Source organism: Guyanagaster necrorhizus (assembly GCF_019112545.1).
Source record: "Guyanagaster necrorhizus MCA 3950 unplaced genomic scaffold BT62scaffold_12, whole genome shotgun sequence".
NCBI lineage: Eukaryota > Fungi > Basidiomycota > Agaricomycetes > Agaricales > Physalacriaceae > Guyanagaster > Guyanagaster necrorhizus.
This window is the reverse complement of record NW_025064891.1, coordinates 190,510-209,341: the sequence shown is the minus strand read 5'-3', so window position 1 is coordinate 209,341 and position 18,832 is coordinate 190,510. Positions and strand designations below refer to the sequence as shown.

At 48.5% G+C, this 18,832-nt stretch overlaps 8 protein-coding genes across 8 annotated transcripts; 4 read left to right on the top strand and 4 right to left on the bottom strand.

Annotated features, from left to right (window-relative positions):
- Positions 1–127: 127 nt before the first annotated feature.
- Positions 128–3,531, top strand: BT62DRAFT_993950 (uncharacterized protein). Its single transcript, XM_043190442.1, has 16 exons — positions 128–286; positions 343–486; positions 545–611; positions 664–836; positions 888–1,100; positions 1,170–1,334; positions 1,389–1,562; positions 1,614–1,793; positions 1,843–1,985; positions 2,045–2,294; positions 2,346–2,474; positions 2,525–2,674; positions 2,731–2,862; positions 2,914–3,108; positions 3,158–3,224; positions 3,276–3,531. Exons 1-16 carry the CDS (start codon positions 146–148, stop codon positions 3,383–3,385), a joined length of 2,433 nt encoding a protein of 810 aa, XP_043039779.1. The 5' UTR covers positions 128–145; the 3' UTR covers positions 3,386–3,531.
- Positions 3,332–5,182, bottom strand: BT62DRAFT_931727 (uncharacterized protein). The gene is made up of 3 exons (XM_043186186.1): positions 3,733–5,182; positions 3,610–3,680; positions 3,332–3,560 (listed from the first exon to the last, which is right to left on the bottom strand). Exons 1-3 carry the CDS (start codon positions 4,940–4,942, stop codon positions 3,540–3,542), a joined length of 1,302 nt encoding a protein of 433 aa, XP_043039778.1. The 5' UTR covers positions 4,943–5,182; the 3' UTR covers positions 3,332–3,539.
- Positions 5,183–5,251: 69 nt separating this feature from the next.
- BT62DRAFT_931725 (uncharacterized protein) lies at positions 5,252–8,258 on the top strand. Its single transcript, XM_043186185.1, has 16 exons — positions 5,252–5,314; positions 5,369–5,479; positions 5,529–5,585; positions 5,638–5,759; positions 5,810–5,968; positions 6,024–6,112; positions 6,162–6,271; positions 6,326–6,420; positions 6,472–6,527; positions 6,577–6,727; positions 6,780–6,863; positions 6,915–7,100; positions 7,147–7,350; positions 7,406–7,522; positions 7,579–7,827; positions 7,881–8,258. Exons 1-16 carry the CDS (start codon positions 5,266–5,268, stop codon positions 8,085–8,087), a joined length of 2,046 nt encoding a protein of 681 aa, XP_043039777.1. The 5' UTR covers positions 5,252–5,265; the 3' UTR covers positions 8,088–8,258.
- BT62DRAFT_986844 (uncharacterized protein) lies at positions 8,066–10,592 on the bottom strand. The gene is made up of 12 exons (XM_043190024.1): positions 10,413–10,592; positions 9,894–10,363; positions 9,651–9,839; positions 9,450–9,591; positions 9,318–9,397; positions 9,159–9,265; positions 9,073–9,109; positions 8,894–9,022; positions 8,758–8,829; positions 8,610–8,697; positions 8,318–8,562; positions 8,066–8,263 (listed from the first exon to the last, which is right to left on the bottom strand). The coding sequence occupies exons 1-12, from the start codon at positions 10,549–10,551 to the stop codon at positions 8,186–8,188; spliced, it is 1,776 nt and encodes a 591-aa protein (XP_043039776.1). The 5' UTR covers positions 10,552–10,592; the 3' UTR covers positions 8,066–8,185.
- A 61-nt stretch (positions 10,593–10,653) lies between these two features.
- BT62DRAFT_967970 (uncharacterized protein) lies at positions 10,654–11,721 on the top strand (the record flags this gene model as incomplete). Its single annotated transcript, XM_043188884.1, has 6 exons — positions 10,654–10,793; positions 10,844–10,922; positions 10,976–11,080; positions 11,134–11,281; positions 11,331–11,436; positions 11,481–11,721. 6 exons carry the CDS (start codon positions 10,654–10,656, stop codon positions 11,620–11,622), a joined length of 720 nt encoding a protein of 239 aa, XP_043039775.1. The 3' UTR covers positions 11,623–11,721.
- A 128-nt stretch (positions 11,722–11,849) lies between these two features.
- BT62DRAFT_980582 (kinase-like protein) lies at positions 11,850–14,591 on the bottom strand (the record flags this gene model as incomplete). The annotated part of the gene is made up of 4 exons (XM_043189526.1): positions 11,850–13,058; positions 13,111–13,244; positions 13,302–14,215; positions 14,263–14,591. 4 exons carry the CDS (start codon positions 14,589–14,591, stop codon positions 11,850–11,852), a joined length of 2,586 nt encoding a protein of 861 aa, XP_043039774.1.
- A 999-nt stretch (positions 14,592–15,590) lies between these two features.
- On the top strand, positions 15,591–17,336 carry BT62DRAFT_1005568 (uncharacterized protein; the record flags this gene model as incomplete). Its single annotated transcript, XM_043177164.1, has 3 exons — positions 15,591–15,656; positions 15,712–16,757; positions 16,814–17,336. The coding sequence occupies 3 exons, from the start codon at positions 15,591–15,593 to the stop codon at positions 17,334–17,336; spliced, it is 1,635 nt and encodes a 544-aa protein (XP_043039773.1).
- BT62DRAFT_993944 (uncharacterized protein) lies at positions 17,067–18,044 on the bottom strand. The gene is made up of 3 exons (XM_043190441.1): positions 17,832–18,044; positions 17,704–17,782; positions 17,067–17,651 (listed from the first exon to the last, which is right to left on the bottom strand). Exons 1-3 carry the CDS (start codon positions 18,009–18,011, stop codon positions 17,554–17,556), a joined length of 357 nt encoding a protein of 118 aa, XP_043039772.1. The 5' UTR covers positions 18,012–18,044; the 3' UTR covers positions 17,067–17,553.
- Between the last annotated feature and the right edge of the window lie 788 nt (positions 18,045–18,832).

The window sequence follows — 18,832 nt, the reverse complement described above, 5'->3', positions numbered from 1 at the left end:
TACGGGCTGTAACACGCAGTCTGAACTTTGTTACAGTGCTCGGCCTTGAGGTCTTAGCCACAAATTTTAGTAATCCGCTGACGGAGTTTGGAATCCTAATTAGTCCGACAATTTGGCTTGCAATTGTCGTTCATTGTCTACCCTAATGGCTTCCAAAAAGCGATCCCTCAGTGGCGAGGGAGACAACCCAGTCACCAAGAAGCGCATCTTGTCTGGTGAAAATGAGGATCCCATTGTTAACGGCACTACAGACCCACCAGAACCAGCAGACAGTGACAAACTGGAGGTATTACGCTTTTCCCTGCAATCTGAAATTGCATGTATCTCATCTTTTCATACCAGAATTTTCGCAAAGAAGCCATATATCGTAGAATGAAACATTATTTCCGTGAACACGAGCGCAGTCAAAGCAGAATTGTGGAACTGGAGCGAAGGAAGAACACCTGTGAAGCTGGGTTGGCTGCTATTTCGGCGTGTTGGTCTCAGGTATGATGTTATATTCTGAGTTGCTTGTATCGCATTGACTCTTCCACGTCCGACTCAGCTTGTAGAGACTATACGGCTACTTGCGAAACCAGACGACTTACCTTCAGCGAATAATGGCGTGGAAGGTCATTCCTTTCTCCATTTCATTGTTATTTACGCTCACATAGTGGTGTGTAGAGGTTTTCGACCTCACCGCGTATTTCGAAGAGGAAGATGCCCAACAACTGCGAATCAACTTTGAGAATTGTCGGAATGCGACTCACGCCCTCGTCTCCCGACTGGTCGAAATGGGGGGAAACAACTTGCTTACCGATGAAACGTATCTAAAGTGGCAAAACGCTCAAACAGAGGTGGGTGGTGTTTGCAGTTGACGGTCATCGGGAGCTGACATGCGTAAGTAGTGTGCTGTTCTTAGGTCTCAACTCGATCTTATTCGTAAAAAATTGCAGGATAGTGAAGCTCTGACTGAAATATATCGGGAACACCTTGCCGCCGCAGAAAATCGCTGCGAAAGGCTGAAGAGCAAATCCGTTCTCGCCAGCCACTCGCTGCTATCTACCGAAACTAGACATGATGATAAGGGCGCACTCTCAGAGAAACCACCCTCTCCCATAGTGAGTGGCCTGGTTAATTGGTATTTCCCGCGTTTTGAGATCTAAGATGGTCTTTTAATTCACAAACAGCACGCGACTGACCCCGGTGGACAAGTCAACGGAAATATAGACATACCAGTGGAGAATAATCTTTCTTACTGGCAAACCGTGGCCGAGGAACGGGATAGACGCATCGCTGAATTAGACCGCCTGGTGACGGAGCTGAGGAAAGAAAAATTTGACTTAGTTTCTCAAGTACTTTTTTTAAGTCATTTTCATCCCTTTACATTTCTTTGATACCTTTCGCAGGTTAAATTGCCGTCCTTGGAGTTGTTGTCGGATAACCCGCATTTCAAGGCTGCGATCGAGAAGATATCTCATCTACAATATAACAACAATGAGTTGCAGTCTGACATTGCTAACTTGAAGGAGGAGCTGGCATTGGCAACAGAGGCGCGCGCTACTGCTGAGGACGCAATACCAGTGCGTCCCTTTGGTCTGTTTCTGTCGGCCTTCAGTAACTTGGTTCTCCAGACCGATTTTGGCCAACAAGTACAAGAATTAAAAGCTATGATCGTTCGTAAAGATACCGACATTTCTCGGCTCCGGGAGATTCGTGACCAGCAGCAAGCGGAACTGAACGAGCGGAAACAGAAGGATGCCACGAAATTGGCATCTCTCGAACAGTACAAAATTTTGGCTGACAATCGCCACGCAAGTTTTCTCTTTTTTTTTGCCACGCTTGACCCTGATTTATCATTAGGACTTTATTGAGATTTTGAAAACTCAGCTCAAGCTCTCCCATGCGCGACTCGCGGCTTCGACGGGCAAGGAGGATGTCATGACGTTCCTGCTTGGAAACGAATCTGACATTAAGTACATCCAGGTTCTCCAGGAACGCCTCACGTACGTATCTTTGAAACACTTTCGAGAGAGCACGAACTGAAGCACAAGTATTTCCGCAGTGCCGCTGAAGATGAATTGGCAGCGTGTCGTCAAGCAATATCGGCATATGAGACTGACCGCGCCGATGTTGTTGCAGTTCATGCCGATGTTTTGCGGCAACTGTCTCAGGCACGAGTAGAATTACAGAAGTATCATTCGGTATATGGTGATACATCGGTTTCTGCCGAATCCTCTGCTTTGATGGAGCGCTTAAGACAGAAGGAAGAAGAAGCGCATGCCCTTCGTTTGCAACAATCGCAGCACGCCGAGGTGGCCCTCTTTTTCTTCGGCTAATATGTTCCATTGACGCTTATTATATAGGCTGAAACTTCTCTGTATGCTGAATTGGACAAACTATCGATTGCGTGGGAAGGTCTAGATCGCCAACTCAAGAATAAGATATTTGACCTGTCAGGTTTAGAGGAACGTCTAGTGAAAAGCGGGCTTGACGTAAGTTTGGGACATGTACCGACAGTGTACTCTCTAATTCTCGATTTCAGCGTGCCAAATCTGAAAATAAGTACTATCAAGCGGTCCGAGAGAAGGAAGCAATAGAGGGCGAACGTAAATCTTTGCAGAGGGTTATTGACAAACATGAAAAGATTCAGGAGCGGTCTAAGGAAATGGAACGAAGTCTTCAGCAACAGCTGGTCAGTCAAATCTAAGATTGTCCTTGTCTTTGTCTAACTACGTCTTCATACCACAGTCGGCATGTAAACAAGAATCAGAGTACTATCTTGCGGATTACCGTGCTACCGCATCGAAATTGAGGGACATGCAGCTGGATAACGACAGGCTTCGTAATACTACCCAAGCCGTTGAGCAGAGTCTTGTCGACGTGTGTCTTTCTAAGTTGCTAGTTTCGTATAGCAACTGACATTTCACACAGATTCGACAACATGTCGCAGACCTGGAGAACCAACTGGAGTCCAAGAGGGCGGAGTTGCGCAAACAGGATGAAAACGTAGCGCATCTTAAGAAGGAACACGAGCGGCAATTGATGAAGCAGAAGATATCCGCTGCGGCGACGGCAACTAAACCTGTCAAAGATTCAGAGCTACAAGTTCAACTGGATGAGGCTATGGTATGATTTCTACACTTTGACTTGGACGCGTCTATTCATGATTCAACAGTCTCTTCTGAAATGCTCGACTTGTAAGCAATCGATGCGCACAATTGTCCTCAGTAAATGTATGCATAGTATGTCACTCTTATTTCCCGAGTCGCAGAATAATGACACTTCGATTGTAGCATTCTGTAAAGATTGTATAGACGCCCGACTATCCACGCGACAACGCAAATGCCCTTCCTGTAACCTGGCTTTTGGACAAAACGATGTTTTGCAGATATATTTCCAATGATGATGTTTATTTTGTTATTACTCACTTCGAATTATCTTATGTATGGGTTTCTTTCTGACCTTTATTGTATGTTTATTATCTTTAGTAAATACACCCTATCTCACGCGTTGTGCATGTCTGGGATGGATTTGTAATATCAAGTCAAGCCTCGAAACTAGCGTTTGACCCAGGTATACTGCAAACCACGTTGAGTGTAAAACGGACAACGCAGAAAGAACACCCACCCTCTTCCTGGCCTTGGCAAGACCAGTCTTTTTTCTCTCCACCACACGGGGATCACGCTTGATCAGATTAGCTAGACAATATAAGTAAGTTCAGGGTGTGCATAGAGGAGCAGGATAATTCACCTTTGCGCAGAACTGTTAGGAGTTCTTGGTCGTGAGCCAACAACCCTTTCGCGATGCCATGTGCAATAGCACCAGTTTGTCCGGTGGAACCACCCCCACGCGCTATAGTAAAAACATTGAATTTTCCGAGAACACCTGCGACCTTCAGGGGATACACAACGCGTTCCCGGTCAACAATTTTCGGAAAATATTGTGATAACGGGAGGTTATTGACAAGTATTGTCGTGGCGGGTACATCAACAACTTTTACGTTGGAATTTGTTCGCTGGGAATGCTGCAATGTCTGGATTCGGGTGTCTGAGCCGTCATGAATGAGAGGATGGTGGTCATCGTTGGGAAGTGAAGAAGAATCGTCAAAACCCTCGGGAATTGAGTCGTTCTGAAGTATGGGCCCGTCCTCGTCGACGAGAGAAGCCTGCGACGCATATGAATCGGCCGAGGTCTGCAAAAGGCTATCCAAGCTAGATCGGAAGGATGCCTGGGTAGTATTTCCCGTCTCTTCCGCTTCAGGTGCCTCCTCGAAGTCGCTGGACATGGAAGGTGAAAACGAGTTTGTGTCGGTCTCTGATGGCGACAACGGCTCTTGTGAAGAAAGACCGCTGAATAGGTCATGCAATTCTGTCTCAGAAATGGCCTCTGGAGACACCGTCGTTGTAGCCTGCGTAACGTCAGGCTCAGGTGTTGGTTGAGCGCTCTGAACGGGAATAATCCATACACGGGCAGAACTGGTCTTTCGTCTGCCCAGTGTGTACGAGCGGCCAAATTGATCCAATTCTGCTATTGTTCTCTTTCCACGAGACATGTACTCTTCCTTCTGGCTCTCCCCACGTTCAAACATGGCCACGACCTGTTCAATCATATCTGCAAACTCGGTGTGACCTGCGGTAGTGGCTATACGGAGACATTCATGCAGCTCATTCAGAACCACAAGAAGACGGCGGTAGCGAGTAGTATTGAGTTTCATTCCGACCTCGGAAGACATTTCCTCAAGATTCTTCCACAACGGGGGCATAGGCAGAAGACTGGCGCGAGCAAATGAAGGTAGAGGCAGGAGCTGGAGGGTCTTGAGGGTTGCTCGTATTTGGCCGAGGGCCATTTGAAGGGAGGTCACGGTGTCGTAGTAGGGAGCGCGGCCAGTGTAGAAGGAAGGAGACTCTGGCGCAAGTTTCGACTGGCCACGAATTTCTGGATCAAGCAGTATCTCCTTCATTGCATCGTCTGATATTGCAGCATTCACCTCTTCTGTTGTCGCTCCATGCCAGTCCGGCACCCCATTGGCGTCTATCGTTAGCTTGAGCCTTGGCTGCTCTGCCAGCTGGGCCGGGGGAACAAAGGGCGCTCCGGAATAGGCACGACTGCAGAGAGAATATCGGCTACGTCGAAGAATGTGCTGCGCTGGACTGCACCACCCAAGCTGTCGCAGGATACTCTGCATCGACCACGACACGATGAAACCAGAAAATGAAATATGTAGTGTCTGCATTTGTCTATTTTCCTCTACATCACGTGCTCGTCCGTCCTTGCACATTCGCCATGAGCTCAACGGAGCACAACTTCTCTGGTGCCCTCGCAACTTGGAGAGGTACTTCTATGACTTTCTAGCAATCTGTCATCCTGATTACTCTGCTTTCTCAAGATATAAACCTCTCAGAATTACAGAAATCTCTCGATGCGCAGGGCATAGAACTTGTCGACAACCAGAAAGAGAGTGTTGTTGGTCGTAAAGCCCTTGCAGACAAGACTAAAGGTACCCAGTTTCTTCTTTTCTCTTATCAATGCCTGACAGCCATGACTAGAGTTCAAAAAAATACCGGATGAAGGGAAACTAGCTGCATTCAAAGGCTTGCTCAAAGGTCACCATAACGTTGCCTCTGTTTACACCCACAATCTCAATGTTACTATTAGCTTATCAAACCGAGATAGATAATCTCACAAAACGCTCCAAGACTTCTGAAAATGCGTTTTTGAATGTCTACAAGGTTCTAGCCGAAGCTCCAGACCCATATCCTCTCCTTGAGGCCGCCGTAGTATGAAACACTCGAATTTCAAGGCCATCTCAGTTAACTCTATCGCCCAGGACCAGACCGTCAAGGTCGCAGAAGCCCGCGAACTGGAGACACAGTTGCGTCGTCTACACGATGAGAACGCAGATCTGAAGCGCCGCGTCAGTGAGACTGCCAGCATCGAAAATGTCAAAAAGAAGGCTGAAGCGAGAGTGGAGCAATTAGAGCGGACAGTATGTTTCCCAAAACAATGTCCTATGTTTCTGTGGTGCTCAATGTGTTTGCTAGATGGAGGATCTCATTAATGACCGTGTATCTCGGAAGGAAAACGAACTTAACGCGACTTACGACGAGAAACTAAGGAATTACGAAGAAAGGTACTACTTTTTAATCGCGTTACTCGCAACAAGTGACATCGTTCTATAGGGAACAAGACCTTCACCGGCAGATCTCCCTGACCACGGCGCAACTCCGAGACTTACGAATGTCCAATGACACTAACCAAGCAAAGCTTTTGGACCATAGCACCAGGCAAGGTAATTCTCCTTCATACGTCTGCCCCACTTCCAACGCTTAGGTCCATTTCCCAGATCAAGAAGTGGTGGCGAAGTTCGCTGAGGTCGACATGATGGTGGCAGACCTTGAACGTGCAAACAGTCGTGTCGCGACAGTGGAAAGGCGTAATGTGCGTATTCAGCCCCTAGCAACTTATTTCATTGTTGAATCATACGTGTAGGAGATACTTCGCGCGGAGATTGAGGTTTTGCGCAGCGGGAGTGACACTTCTGACCGGTACGACAGTTACTCTGACATCGATTTCACTGACCATAATGTCTTACAGCGCAAAGTCTCTTCAGGCCCAAGTGAAAGAGTATGAAGCCGAATTGGAACACACGTCCCAAACACTGGAATTACAGAAAGTCGCTGCCTCTGAGCTTGAGGCTCACGTTAAGAAGACAGCCGATGACTTTTCCAAGGAGATCCAGAAGAAGGTATTATTGTTCTCCAACTCATCGACCACTTCGCTTCCTTATCTGTCTGCAGGCTTCGGAAATTGACACCCTCAGAAACCGGTTGAAGCAGTTCAATGACTATGACGAGATCAAGCGCGAACTAGATATCATTAAGGTGAAGCCATTACATTATTTCCCAAGGTCTTTCTCATATATGTATTTGCAGTACGTGGAGTTCGCCGGTTTTGACGAAGACGTCGACGAGGACGGCGACCAAATTGATGGATACGAAGTGGGCTTACAACTACCCAACCCTAATGCAGACAAGACCAATGCGCAGCAAGGCAAATCTCTGGAGGCACTACTTGCAACCAAAAATAAACGTCTTCTTGAGGAGTTAACGAAATTCCGAGTACGCCCTTCCTTCTATAGTAGACTTGATGCCCATTTTCGTTTAGATCCTCCATAGCGAACTCGAGAATTCACTGCAAGCTGCTCAAGACCAGCTCAGCTCTACTGGTGCCGACCTGGAGAAGCAGAAGGCGCTGAATGAGAAGCTGGAAAATGATCTGTTGTCCATGAACAAACACAGAAGCAATGGCGACATTACTCCTCCAGAATCATCTGATGTTCTGACTGGCCTGGATCTCGGACGAAAAGCGGTGGGAACCTACGGTCACTGCGTTCATTTTTCTATATGCTTACGCGGTATTTAAGGACGTGTCCATCCGTACGATGCCTATACCGTTTGTGTCTTCTGCAGACACCTCCATTCTGCCCATCGTGACTAGCCAGCGAGATAGATTCCGTCAGCGAAATGCCGAGCTTGAGGAGGTGAGCATGTGCATGTTCATCGGGATTTTTTAACATTGAATTGAACGTGCCTGTAGGAATTGCGCAGGCAGTTCCAAATCATCTCCGACCTTCGATCAGAGGTAAAGAATCTACAGGCTGATAACCTTAAATTATATGAGAAAGTACGATATATGCAAAGCTATAGAGAGGAGGCCGGATCTCGTCCAGTGACTTCGCAGCTGGACCCACTTCCTACGCCGTCGAATAATTCTTCTGATGATCTAGGGAAGTATAGAGCCCGGTACGAAGAGGCTATGAATCCATTTGAGGCATTCCGGGGTCGTGTATGTGTCTATTCATCATCATCGTTATTCCACGTTTATGATAAGCTGTACAGGAAGCTACCCGGGCGTACCAAAACCTCAATGCTCTCGAACGTGGGGTTCTCACGATTACTCGGGCTATATTGAGCAACCGTCGTGCGCGGGCTTTCTTCATCTTCTATAGCCTGGGTTTGCACCTTCTCGTGATGTATACTACTTACGAGTGCACAACAACGTCGGGCACGCATTTACAAAAGCAGCCAGGACCCTACGGGCCTTGATATGTGATTACATGGTATTGTATTGTAATGGACACGTATTTATGGGATAGCTATGCAAGGTGTATCGTACATGATGGTGGATGCAGTAATAGCGGACCTCAGGATCCACGAGAGACCTTTTTATTACGGTGGAAAGCTAGTGCGCGGTCGACGGCTGTTAAAATGGGTTTCATAGCCTGGCACAGGCTTAGCCATTCTCATAGTTTGATAAAGAGACGAACATAACGCACTATTTCTATCTTATTAGCATCTAATCCTTGCTGTTGAGCGGCTCGCACAATAGCTTCCACTTTCTCGTGTGTTTTGGCTAAGTATCCGATCATTTTGGTTGCCTTTGCTGCTTTCTGTGCTGGGGTGACTGCGGTGGACAGCTCGTATCCAGAAGGATACGTCGCAGACCAAAACTGCCGCAGGAACTCATTGGCTGCCGTCTGACAGGTTGTCATTTGGCGGAAAAACCCGTTGGGAAGATCATCTGCCGAGGTATTAGCTACGACTCTTAAAATGACTGCAGGAACGTACTTGTTTTAGACCGAACGTCTAGACGAGCCGCAACATTTTGTGTCATGGATAGAAGAGCCGCATCACCGGGCTTCCGCTCCAACTTCAACTATACAAAGAGCGAGCGCAACCAAGATTAAATCGTTCCAAGTGCCAAGTCAGAACTTACCTGAGCAAGGTCTGCCTCCCATTGGCTAATGTTGGTTTTGGCCTCCTGGATGATAGAACCAAAATCGATATTCTTTTGCAGATATTGTCATTATAAGTGAGCGATGCGAAAAGCTTTCTGTTGTCAGTATACAAACCTTTCTGGCGTCGTCACTATTAGCCGCCTTTCTGCCCTCGAAGTATCGTTGCCTGTCTTGCATTTCAAGAATTATGCCGGTAGATAATTCTGGGTCATGCAAGTCATCAAGATCAATTTGGGCGTCGTCCTGGCATAAATAATTAGGAATAGATTATAAGCATTAATGGACGTATATACCTCAACTCGACGACGCTTTGTTGGGGGCCCGTCGCCACTTGAGAGATGGTCAGCAAAGCGATGAAAGAAGGATATAAATTGCTGACAGAGCAGCATTCAATAACCGCTCCGAATGCTCGTTAAATTTTCGTATCAGAGGTAAAGCACCGCGCTGTCGACCAGCTTGCATCGTGACGTCTTTTCCGTTCCCTGTCTTTCGCAAGTCGATCAATGGGATGATACACAGGGTACGCCACCGAGAGTACCTCTTCATGGTCTTCACGTGTGGCTGCCAAATCAACATAAAGCTCCACTTGGTCCGTCAGCTGTCGTCTAGGTTCTAGCTCTGAGGAAGGATGAAACAAAGAGGAAAAGGAATGATTTGATCCAATACACACCATCATCATCCTTTTCCAGATATTTATCGAAAATCGGGTCTGCCTTCACTACGTGTTGCGTCGCCGAAGAGCGAATAGAAGCACGATGGGCGTTGAAGAGCTTTGACTGGAAGTATCTCTTCCAAAAATGCTCTTCGGATAACTTCATTCACTTAGATGAGGACAGAGTACTTCAGGAACCAAGCAAGAGATTTGCCGTACTTTGTCAGGAACGGTGTCACTATACGCCTTTGCTACAACAGGGTATTCGTCAAAGATGTCATGGACAAGTTGAGGGGTTATGCGAATTTTGACTTCGCCACCCTCAACAGTTTCCGGGCGAGGATCTACCAACTGTCCGGGCTTGCCTTTTCGTTGGCTCTCTGCTGCCGCTTGAGCCAAAACAAGGTGCTATCATCGAGTGAGCTTGAAGCAGACAAGCGGAAGCTACAGGGAAGAGCATACCTCCCTCCCTTCCCAAAATTCTGCCTCGGTAATCTGCCCGCCAATGACTAGTTCCCTATGCAACGCCCCCAGCTCGGGATTACCAAGAAGAATAGTCTTTCGAAGCCTAAAATCTTGAGCAGGGTCATTTCCCGTGAGAATGGGTGTTGCTCTGTTGTCGCTGCTTGAAACAGAGGCGGCTCTTGACGTCGACGGTTTGGACGACGACAGGGACAGTTTTGTCGGAGACGCGTTTGCTACCGACGTGGACGCGGAATGGGTGTATGCAGAAACAGGAAGCCTGACTGCTGCACTGTCTGGCGCGCCTTTGTTCCTTCCGATGATGGTCGTCAGCTGGGTCTTGAACTTTTCGCGTTCATTTAAGGCTACTAGCTGGGGCGACGTGAAGGTGAAATTGTGGCCGATGTCATCACCCACGAGGGCCAGTTTCATGCGCACTTGTGCTGCGCCAGCCTTGCTGCAGAACAGAGCTGGAAGTCGTCATCAGCAGTGGCTCTTATCGAGGTGAAAAAGACAGACAAGCGGCATCGGCATTGAGAACTCGCACTGAGGGCACTGATTTTCCATCCTGGGTCCACTGGAGGTGGGTGTCGGTGAGCTGTAGGGTACCGGGTAGTTTCTTGTAGGATGCCTTTGCCGTGCAGACTGAGGTAGGCATATAGTCACGTCTATATGCGTATACCTTGTGGCCGACGGTCAAGGTCCATTAAGGTTAGGTAAGCTGATATAAGTATCCCTCTCCATCACCACCATCTACTCCATGCGACGTCTCATCGTATTCGATTTCGACTGGTCCATGGCTGACCAGGACTCTGACAGATGGGTATTTGAAGTCCTGGCTCCAGATCTCCGCCGCAAAATGAAATCCCTCAAGGACGACATTCAGTGGACAGACTTGGTGTGAGTTCCATACAGTGTTCTCACCATCCTTATTTACCTATTTTTCATAGCTCTCAATCGCTACGTGAAGCTCATGCTCGTGGCATAACCAGAGAACAGATCGAGGATGCCCTCAGGAACATGCCTTTTGTACGTTCGCGTTCGCCTTCCCCCCCATCTCTCAGTTGATCACTGCCCTCTAGCACCCTGGCATGGTTCGCGGCATCAAGCACCTCAAGGAAAATGGCAATACTACCTTTCTCTGTCTTTCAAACGCCAACAATATCTTCATCACTACCATCCTGGAGGTACAATAGCGTCCAATCCCCTACCTCCTAGGATTTGACGTACATTCCCCAAGACAAAAGGCCTTCTGTCTGCCTTTGAAGAAATCGTCACCAATCGGGCAGAATGGGAACCATCCGGTCTCCTCAATCTTCGTCGCAGGATTGATCCTCATGGTCCACAGCATAACTGTATCGTTGGCTGCAGTCCGAACATGTGCAAAGGTATCTTTTCTCCCTCGTAGAAGTCCGTGAGGGTTTCACACTGGAACAGGTGAAGAATTGGACGCATTCCTCGCTCGACATGCCCCTCTGTATGACCAAGTCATATATGTTGGCGACGGCTCCAATGATTTCTGCCCCATTTTGAGATTGCGAAGGTATGCTCCTTCTTCAACCGCATGCATCCCTAACATCCTTCCAGCCAAGATATGGTCCTATGTCGAAATTTCCGCGGTCTCCAGAAGCGTATTGACAAAGACGGTGAAAAGCTTGGTCTTAAATGTCAGGTCGAATATTGGGGTGGTGCATGGGAAGTCGAAGAAATCTTCAACGCCCTACCTTAGAAATAGAGGCTAACTATCCATGTTAATACAAGTCGAAGGTAGAGAACTTCGATGGTCTCATGATAATGAGGCGCAGCCAATTGAATTGTGCAGCAAAAGAATCAGATATAAAATGTGTGTAAGCGCAGAGATTGCAGAAATATCAAGGATAGAAAGATGAGAAAAAGCTGCAAATTTGTAAGTTGTGTCAATATGTTGCTATAGGCAAGAAGGCAGAAACTGCCAAATCATCTGGGCCAAGCGTCCATTCCACCGCCTCTCCTCGCATCCTTGGCCTCTCCCTGCCCAAACGGATTTCTGCCAGGCTGGCCAGCAGACACGACTCCCGCGCCATAAAACGACGGCGGAACCGCTTGGCTGGGGTGCCTCACACCACCACCAGCATATGGGTCTGGTTGCATGGGCACAAACATATTACCGATGTCAGTCCGTCGATCCACCGAATCAAACACGGTGCCCTGCTGTGTGGGTTGATAAGTAGCGGCATACCGATTGCCCGACGTCGTCCCGCTACTAGTGTATGTCTGCGGTGGACTGGATATTACCCCCGCCGCACCATACACGTCTCCCCTCGCAGCGCTCCGTACATTCGACATAACGGCATCCCTTCTAGTGCTCCCGTTGTCTTCTTCGTGTTGCGATGGATGATACGAATGGGCAAGCTTACTCGTCGGTGGCTGTTGGTACCGATTCGGAACAGCACCACCTGCATTCCAACTTGAAATGCCCGACGCGGCTGCAAGTTCGGCCTGCTGCTGCAAAAACTCGAGCTGAGGGTACGTCTGTGCAGGTTGCTTCCCTCCTGCTTGTTGCCTTCTTTCCCACTCCCGTATCCCATCGTCCCGATTCAATACGGGCGTTAGCGCGTTTCGACCGGCGATGACATCTTGATTCATATGTTGTAACCTTGCCAACGCCGGTGGCACCGAATCCATCTGGTTAATGGTATTTGCCCGTCCACGCGAAGGATAATAGGCATTCGAAGGCACATTCGGATTCAGGTGACCTCCGGATGAGGAGGAGGTCAAAGACGTCGTATAAGACTGCACGTTAGCACTGTTGTTCAATTGTCCCGTAGAATTTTGATGCGACAACCGATGTCCGCCGGGGGGAGGTGCAGTGGCATATTGCTGCGTTTGTGAGAATCCTGGCGTGGGTGGTTCCGTTTGATTGGCGTAAGATGGAGTGGCCTGCTGGGGCTGTGGTGGCTGCGATGGCTGTTGCTGATTCATATACGGGTTGCGGAACGTATTTGCAGCCTGAGACTGCGCCTGCGCTGTGTACACCTGGTGCTGCGCCAGATGGTGATTGTACGTTGCAGCATCCTGATAAGCTCTTGAACCCTTGGGTTGTGAAGGCACCAGTCCACCATACGGTCGTTTCGGATCTGATGCACCCGATGGGACTGGTTGATGTGCTTGGTTGAGACCATCGGGCTAAGATAGGGTTGGTAAAAGTGTAACATCGATATAGAATGAGACAGCTCACCACAAAGGGCTTCGTGTATTTTTCTCCGGTTATAAATGGATGAAGCCTGGCTTGCTGAGGCGTCCATCGTGTCACTGGGTTCAGATCCAGCAAACCTTGACAGAAATTGATGAACGATGCGCGATTGTTCAGCTCTGAGGGAAAAGATCAAACAGATCCTTCCAAAGAAATGCCTGTCAGTTTCGACGAACCTTTATCCACTTCTTGTCCCCTCCCGCCCGACTTGCTCGATGGCATTGGCGCAGTGTTGATGATGTCCGGTAAGGTCGTGGCTTTAAAATACTGCTTTCCTGGCTGCTCGTTTGTGTTGTGTTCCCGGGAATATTGTTCAATAGTCTTGAGTCTGTACTTTTTCTCATTGGCATTGAGATGAGGATTCCACACATCATACACATCGAAGAACTGTTGCGTCTGCTTCCCTGTATTGAGCATACTAAGCGGTGGCATGCCGAGCATTTCGACGATGCGCGTGAGCTGATTATACTCGCTTGTCCCAGGAAAAAGCGGAAGGCCAAGGAAAAGCTCGACGGCAATGCATCCGAGAGACCACATGTCGATGGAAGCGGTATACGCCATGCCCAAAAGCACCTCTGGCGAGCGGTAAAAACGCGACTGAATATATGTATATACAGTCTGGCGCTCATGACATGCTGAACCAAAATCGATGACCTTGATTTGTGGCGATTGCAATGACTTTAAAAGAATATTCTCCGGTTTGAGATCACAGTGGATGAGGCGGGCGTCCTTGAGAACGGTCATGGCATCGAGAAGCTGAGCCATAAAAACTTTGACAAGCTGGGTGCTAAGACCCTGAAACTGATTCTGCTTGATAAGTTCGTAAAGGTTGGAGGAGAGGAGTTCGAATACGAGACAGAGGTGATTACGGTGGATGAAAGAGTCCCGGAGACGAAGAATGTGATGCTGATCTTCGGGATCGCAACTTTTATTCAAGAGTTCGAGGATAGTGACCTCCATCATGCTCTGATTAAAGTAAGCTGGCTTGTTTTTAACAACCTTGACGGCGACGATTTCATGTGTCTTCATGTTTTGACATTTGACGACCTGGCCAAAAGTGCCCTGACCGAGGATATCAAGAATGAGGTATCTGAAGGGTATGTGAGGGGAAGAAGGAAAAATTGAAATGACACGTACTTGTGGCCATCTTCAGTCCCTAGCCAGTCGTTGACGTACAAGATATAATCATAGTCATCGTTGTCGTAGCCCTCGTTATGGGCGGGCTTGCTGGGTTTGGTGAGAACTCTACGAGGATTGTGAGTTGATTCGTATCTGAACTGGGGGTTGCAGATGCGATAAGTGTCGAGAATGTTGGTGGTAAGCTGGCGCAGAGGAGAGAGATATACGCCATCGTCGCCCATTCGACGACCTACAATGGGAGCATCTGTTCTGGGCTGGAGGTCACCAGAACCACGGACGCGACGGAAACCGGTGGCACGACGCTTGGGGGGCGGGTCGATAGGCATGGAGTCGTGGTGGTAGTAGGATGGAGAGGTAGGGTAGGGGAGGGGTGTTGGGGGATTGGATATCGCCGGCTTAATGTGGGGTGGCTGTGGACTTGTCGCGTCAATAGAGTAGGTCGGTGAATAAATGTGGTTTGCAGCTGTCGAGGGCGACATAGGCTCCGTCTTGACCTGCTGTGAATGAGTACGAGAATGAGCGTAGGGATATGCCGAGCTCGGCGAGTACTGGGCCTGCTGGGCCGCGTACGGGTCGAGAAGCGAGTTCGGGGTGCGGAGTGGGGACCTGCCGGTGCGAGAACTCGGCTGGCGCTTGGAATCGGGGGAATAGTAGAGGTCATTGTACGAGTCGGAGGCGGATGAGGGAGGCTGAGGGTTCTGGCCGAGCGATGGCGGCTGATACTGAAGGGAGGGGAAGTAGGGGCCGGCTTGGGCGGCTTGGCTCGGCTGGGCGGCGTCGTAGTGGTCATCTTGGTGGCGGCGAGGGCGGGCACTGTTTAGAGAAGAGCTTCGGGCGACGGTGGCTGGACTGTGGCTGGACTGAAGGTAGGTGCCGGTGTTCGGCTCGTCGGCGAGCTGCGACAGGCGCTGTGTTATGCGCTGGGGTGGTGGTGGAGGCGGGTTGGCGTAGTAGGCGGAATGGGCGGCCTGTGCAGAGGACGAAAGCGGATCGATGTGCGTCTGCCACCGTGGCAAGTCAAAGCCCTCGTTTGGGTCCGTCATCATGTACGCCAGTTCTGCCTCGGACATCGTCCAGCGGACAGCAACCTTTATTGTACAATAAATGTCAACCAAACGACGGCGAGCGATGAGCAATCCAGCCAGTCCTCGTCACTCTGATGCATGTCACGCTACTGTAATCACGCACTCCCGTATTTCCCTAACTATTTCCACTCACAATAACTGTCATGATTTTTTCCATATTCCTCAAGATACGATACAGTTCCATGTGAATATCGTTGAGGCCATGGACGCATCACCACCGACTTAGATCTCCTTTCGACTATGCTTTACGTCTGCCTTTCTCTACAAAATCCCTCATGCTTGGCTACTAACACACAGTACGCTTCGGTACCTCCAACTGCCCATCCGTGATACAGATCAATCCCACATTTATACACGGCAGATCTCCCTTCGTGAACATCCTCATGGAATTTCCTCTACTCGATATCTTCACATTCCTACACCTGGAGTATTGTCTTCTATTGAGGATACATTTGGGGTTTCCCTTTGGGTACCTTCATCGCGCTACGGCTTATCTCCAGCTCTACAACCTTTCCATCTCTTCTTACCATCCCATTCACCAGCCTCTGCTGCTTGGCATCGGTTACTACAGGCCTTCGAGAGTCTGCCTATTCATCACCTCTTACATGAAGACTTATCCCTTGCCATCCCCCCTCCACAACGACAAGTATTTACAGAACAACAACTTCTATCTCTTGTTCGAAATACTTTTAACCCCATTCCTGTCCCCAATCTTCCTGACCATGTTCTTGCCTCTGATGTTTCCATGATCCCTTCTAATCCCGCTTTTGGCCACTTCGCCTCTATTATTTTCGCCAGTATTCATGCATCCTTATCCTACGCTCTTTCCCTTCCTCCTCACTCAACCTTTCATATCTTACATGGAGAACCATATGGACTAATACTTACCGCTTTGCTTTTTAGGGCCAACCCTCATTCCGATCAATTTTCAACTTGGTCTGATCATTATAACGCTGTCCGCTTCTTTCAAGTCGCCCTTCGTACACCACCACCTCCTCATTTATGGAGCTCGTTACCTGCTCCATCCCTCTATAGGTGGTTGTACAGCATACTCTCCTCCTTCCCCTCCACGCCCACAATTCAACATGTTCGTGCTCATACAGATTTACAGGATATACCTTCTCGGGCGAATGACGCTGCGGATAGTCGGGCCTCTCGTTCCCAGACAGTTCACCCTCCTCCCCCTACTGCGCCTATCCCCACTTTTACTATGGATAAATATGTCCTTTTCCGAGATGACATCGGCTCCGTGGAGTCAAACATCGCTGGATTTGTTCATTCATGTTTACATCACAAAATCGCTACCAGCCCTCGCTTCCCACTGTCGGCTTATATGATCTGTCCTCTATACGATCCTTACTCCTCTCCTGCCTTCCCTTTACGAGGACTTCTCATGCGTACTCTGCTGTAATTCAACTTTATTCTCGTTCACAACAACTCCCGACAAGACACTCCCTTTATAGGAGATCAGGGGATATTTCCCCTTGGTCCCGTTTCAGATGTGGCGCTACCAAGACAGCTCATCATCTCTTCGTCTCTCGCCCAGAGTTCCCACCTCTTCGTGAACAATACTCCGCTCGTGCGCATGATCGTCTCAATGACATCGCCTCCAGCCATGAACACCAATCCATCTCCTTCCCTTCTCTCCACCACATCGCTTCTATCCTCTTTGTTGATGATGCCTCTGCGTGGCCATTGGCTCAGTCCTACTATTACATCGGCCTGGTCCCCCGATTAGAAGCATTTCTTCCGGCTGATGCTGCTTGGTCCCCAGCAGAGCGAGATCGCTTCCTATGCAGGCTAGCCCAATCTTGGCACGCCATTGCTGGACGTGCATGGGGATATGTACAGAGGTGGACTGCCTCCAACGATCGTTCCCGAATCTCTCATTGTCCTACTCAACTTCCCCTTCCTGTTCATTTACAACATTTACAGCGTAGAGTTTCCCCTAACGCCTCACTTCCTTATGATGGTCTCTTTCCTTAACCTTCAATTCCTTACATGCCTATGCCTATGCTCAACCATATGTTACTATCTTCTATGTCTTCCCTTCTCTCTTATACGCGCAAATGTAACTTTTATACGTTTCCCTTTTCTATTTTTTCTCCTGACGTTCTACTTTACAAGAGTCGATGAGTTAGAGTATACGTACCTAACTGAGTTGCTTATGTAACGTAATCGACCAATCGTAGCACTTTCACTTTCATTTATTTAACATCTCCTTTACTACCCTCTCCACTTCCACTGCCTTCTTTTCTTCAATATCGACAGACAGATGTATCGCTTTTCCAGTTCGTTTCGCTGTTCTTTCTATCAGTAATTTTTTATTCATTGCACTTTAACCTTTCCTCACCTATTCTTTGCGCCATCGATAATGCTACATTGCAGCTGTTACTTCGAAACAGGCTCGTTCCACTCGGTTCTCCTCCAATCTCTCTTTCTCTCAATGTTTGTCTCTTGAGTGGGTTTTCAATCGCTGACCTTTTTTGCTGGCATCGCGTACGCCCAGTCCCTGCAGAGCCGTCCTTCTACCGTCTCGTTTTCTTTTCTTGTACTCCCAACCCATACCATATACGAATCCATCATCTTTGTTATCTGCACCACCAGCCCAGTTTCTGAGCCATCGGATGGGCCAACGTATTTCGTTTCCACGAAGATCATCCTAGCTGTCACTGTCAACGTTCACTGTTAAAACAACTTACTGCAAAATAACGGTCACCACTGTCACGGATGTAACTCCCGTTACTTTGCTTCTCCAAATTGGTACGCCTCAAACTTCCATCTCCTTTTTCAATACTTACCCAAGGTTCAAGTAAATCTGTCCATCGCATGGGAAACAATGTAGCAGAGTCTGCAGAAGTGTATCATCAATGCTGTTGTCCTGTACAAAATAAACATATATATTTTGGTACACAAGGCAGGAACAGCACATTCCACTCCTCACACATTCAAGAGCAGATAGCTTCCCCAGGCACGAAACATTGTCCCCGTCCATGCGATGAACGGTGCTTTCGTAGGAGAGCTTGAAGAAAGTCGCAGTCTGAGTGATTTGTGATGACCCCAGTGACTGTGTAATACTAATACCGAAAGGAACGATAAACATCGTAATCAGGGCCAAAGAATGGCTGGCTACTCAGAGCGCGCGTCGGGCCGCTGGCAGAGCGTGCTAGTTCCGTTGCAGCCTATCATCTGAGAAATATCATGTAAATGGACGTACGGAATGTATTATGATGAATGGGACCGGCTCGGGAGTTTTGACTCACGAGTGGAAAGAAATGTAAGGAACATGACGTCTGGCAGCCTTTGGCTAGGTACACTGACCTTATATCAGTCTGACTATACGGAACTTGAATGGCTAGAAATTGAATACAGGTGCTGCCCGATCCACGTTGGTATGCGGCGTTATTAAACTACGCAAACGTGCAGAATGTTTGGGAAGAAATTTCTGAGGATGCTGACATACGGTCCTGGCGTCTGGCCTG

Excerpts from the sequence above, each read along its gene's own strand:
- BT62DRAFT_993950 (XM_043190442.1), top strand. The coding sequence starts at position 146 with ATGGCTTCCAAAAAGCGATCCCTCAGTGGCGAGGGAGACAACCCAGTC. Across the intron at positions 487-544 it reads TTTCGGCGTGTTGGTCTCAG|CTTGTAGAGACTATACGGCT; the intron begins GTATGATGTTAT and ends CGTCCGACTCAG. Across the intron at positions 612-663 it reads AGCGAATAATGGCGTGGAAG|AGGTTTTCGACCTCACCGCG; the intron begins GTCATTCCTTTC and ends AGTGGTGTGTAG.
- BT62DRAFT_931727 (XM_043186186.1), bottom strand. The coding sequence starts at position 4,942 with ATGAAGGAGATACTGCTTGATCCAGAAATTCGTGGCCAGTCGAAACTT. Across the intron at positions 3,681-3,732 it reads CCTAACAGTTCTGCGCAAAG|CTAATCTGATCAAGCGTGAT; the intron begins GTGAATTATCCT and ends TATATTGTCTAG. Across the intron at positions 3,561-3,609 it reads TTGCCAAGGCCAGGAAGAGG|TATACCTGGGTCAAACGCTA; the intron begins GTGGGTGTTCTT and ends CGTGGTTTGCAG.
- BT62DRAFT_931725 (XM_043186185.1), top strand. The coding sequence starts at position 5,266 with ATGAGCTCAACGGAGCACAACTTCTCTGGTGCCCTCGCAACTTGGAGA. Across the intron at positions 6,864-6,914 it reads GCGAACTAGATATCATTAAG|TACGTGGAGTTCGCCGGTTT; the intron begins GTGAAGCCATTA and ends ATGTATTTGCAG. Across the intron at positions 7,101-7,146 it reads AGGAGTTAACGAAATTCCGA|ATCCTCCATAGCGAACTCGA; the intron begins GTACGCCCTTCC and ends ATTTTCGTTTAG.
- BT62DRAFT_986844 (XM_043190024.1), bottom strand. The coding sequence starts at position 10,551 with ATGCCTACCTCAGTCTGCACGGCAAAGGCATCCTACAAGAAACTACCC. Across the intron at positions 9,840-9,893 it reads AATTTTGGGAAGGGAGGGAG|CACCTTGTTTTGGCTCAAGC; the intron begins GTATGCTCTTCC and ends ACTCGATGATAG. Across the intron at positions 9,023-9,072 it reads CAAAGCGTCGTCGAGTTGAG|GACGACGCCCAAATTGATCT; the intron begins GTATATACGTCC and ends TATTTATGCCAG.
- BT62DRAFT_993944 (XM_043190441.1), bottom strand. The coding sequence starts at position 18,011 with ATGATCTTCGTGGAAACGAAATACGTTGGCCCATCCGATGGCTCAGAA. Across the intron at positions 17,783-17,831 it reads ACGCGATGCCAGCAAAAAAG|ATTGGAGGAGAACCGAGTGG; the intron begins GTCAGCGATTGA and ends AGAGAAAGAGAG. Across the intron at positions 17,652-17,703 it reads ATCGATGGCGCAAAGAATAG|CGAAACGAACTGGAAAAGCG; the intron begins GTGAGGAAAGGT and ends TAGAAAGAACAG.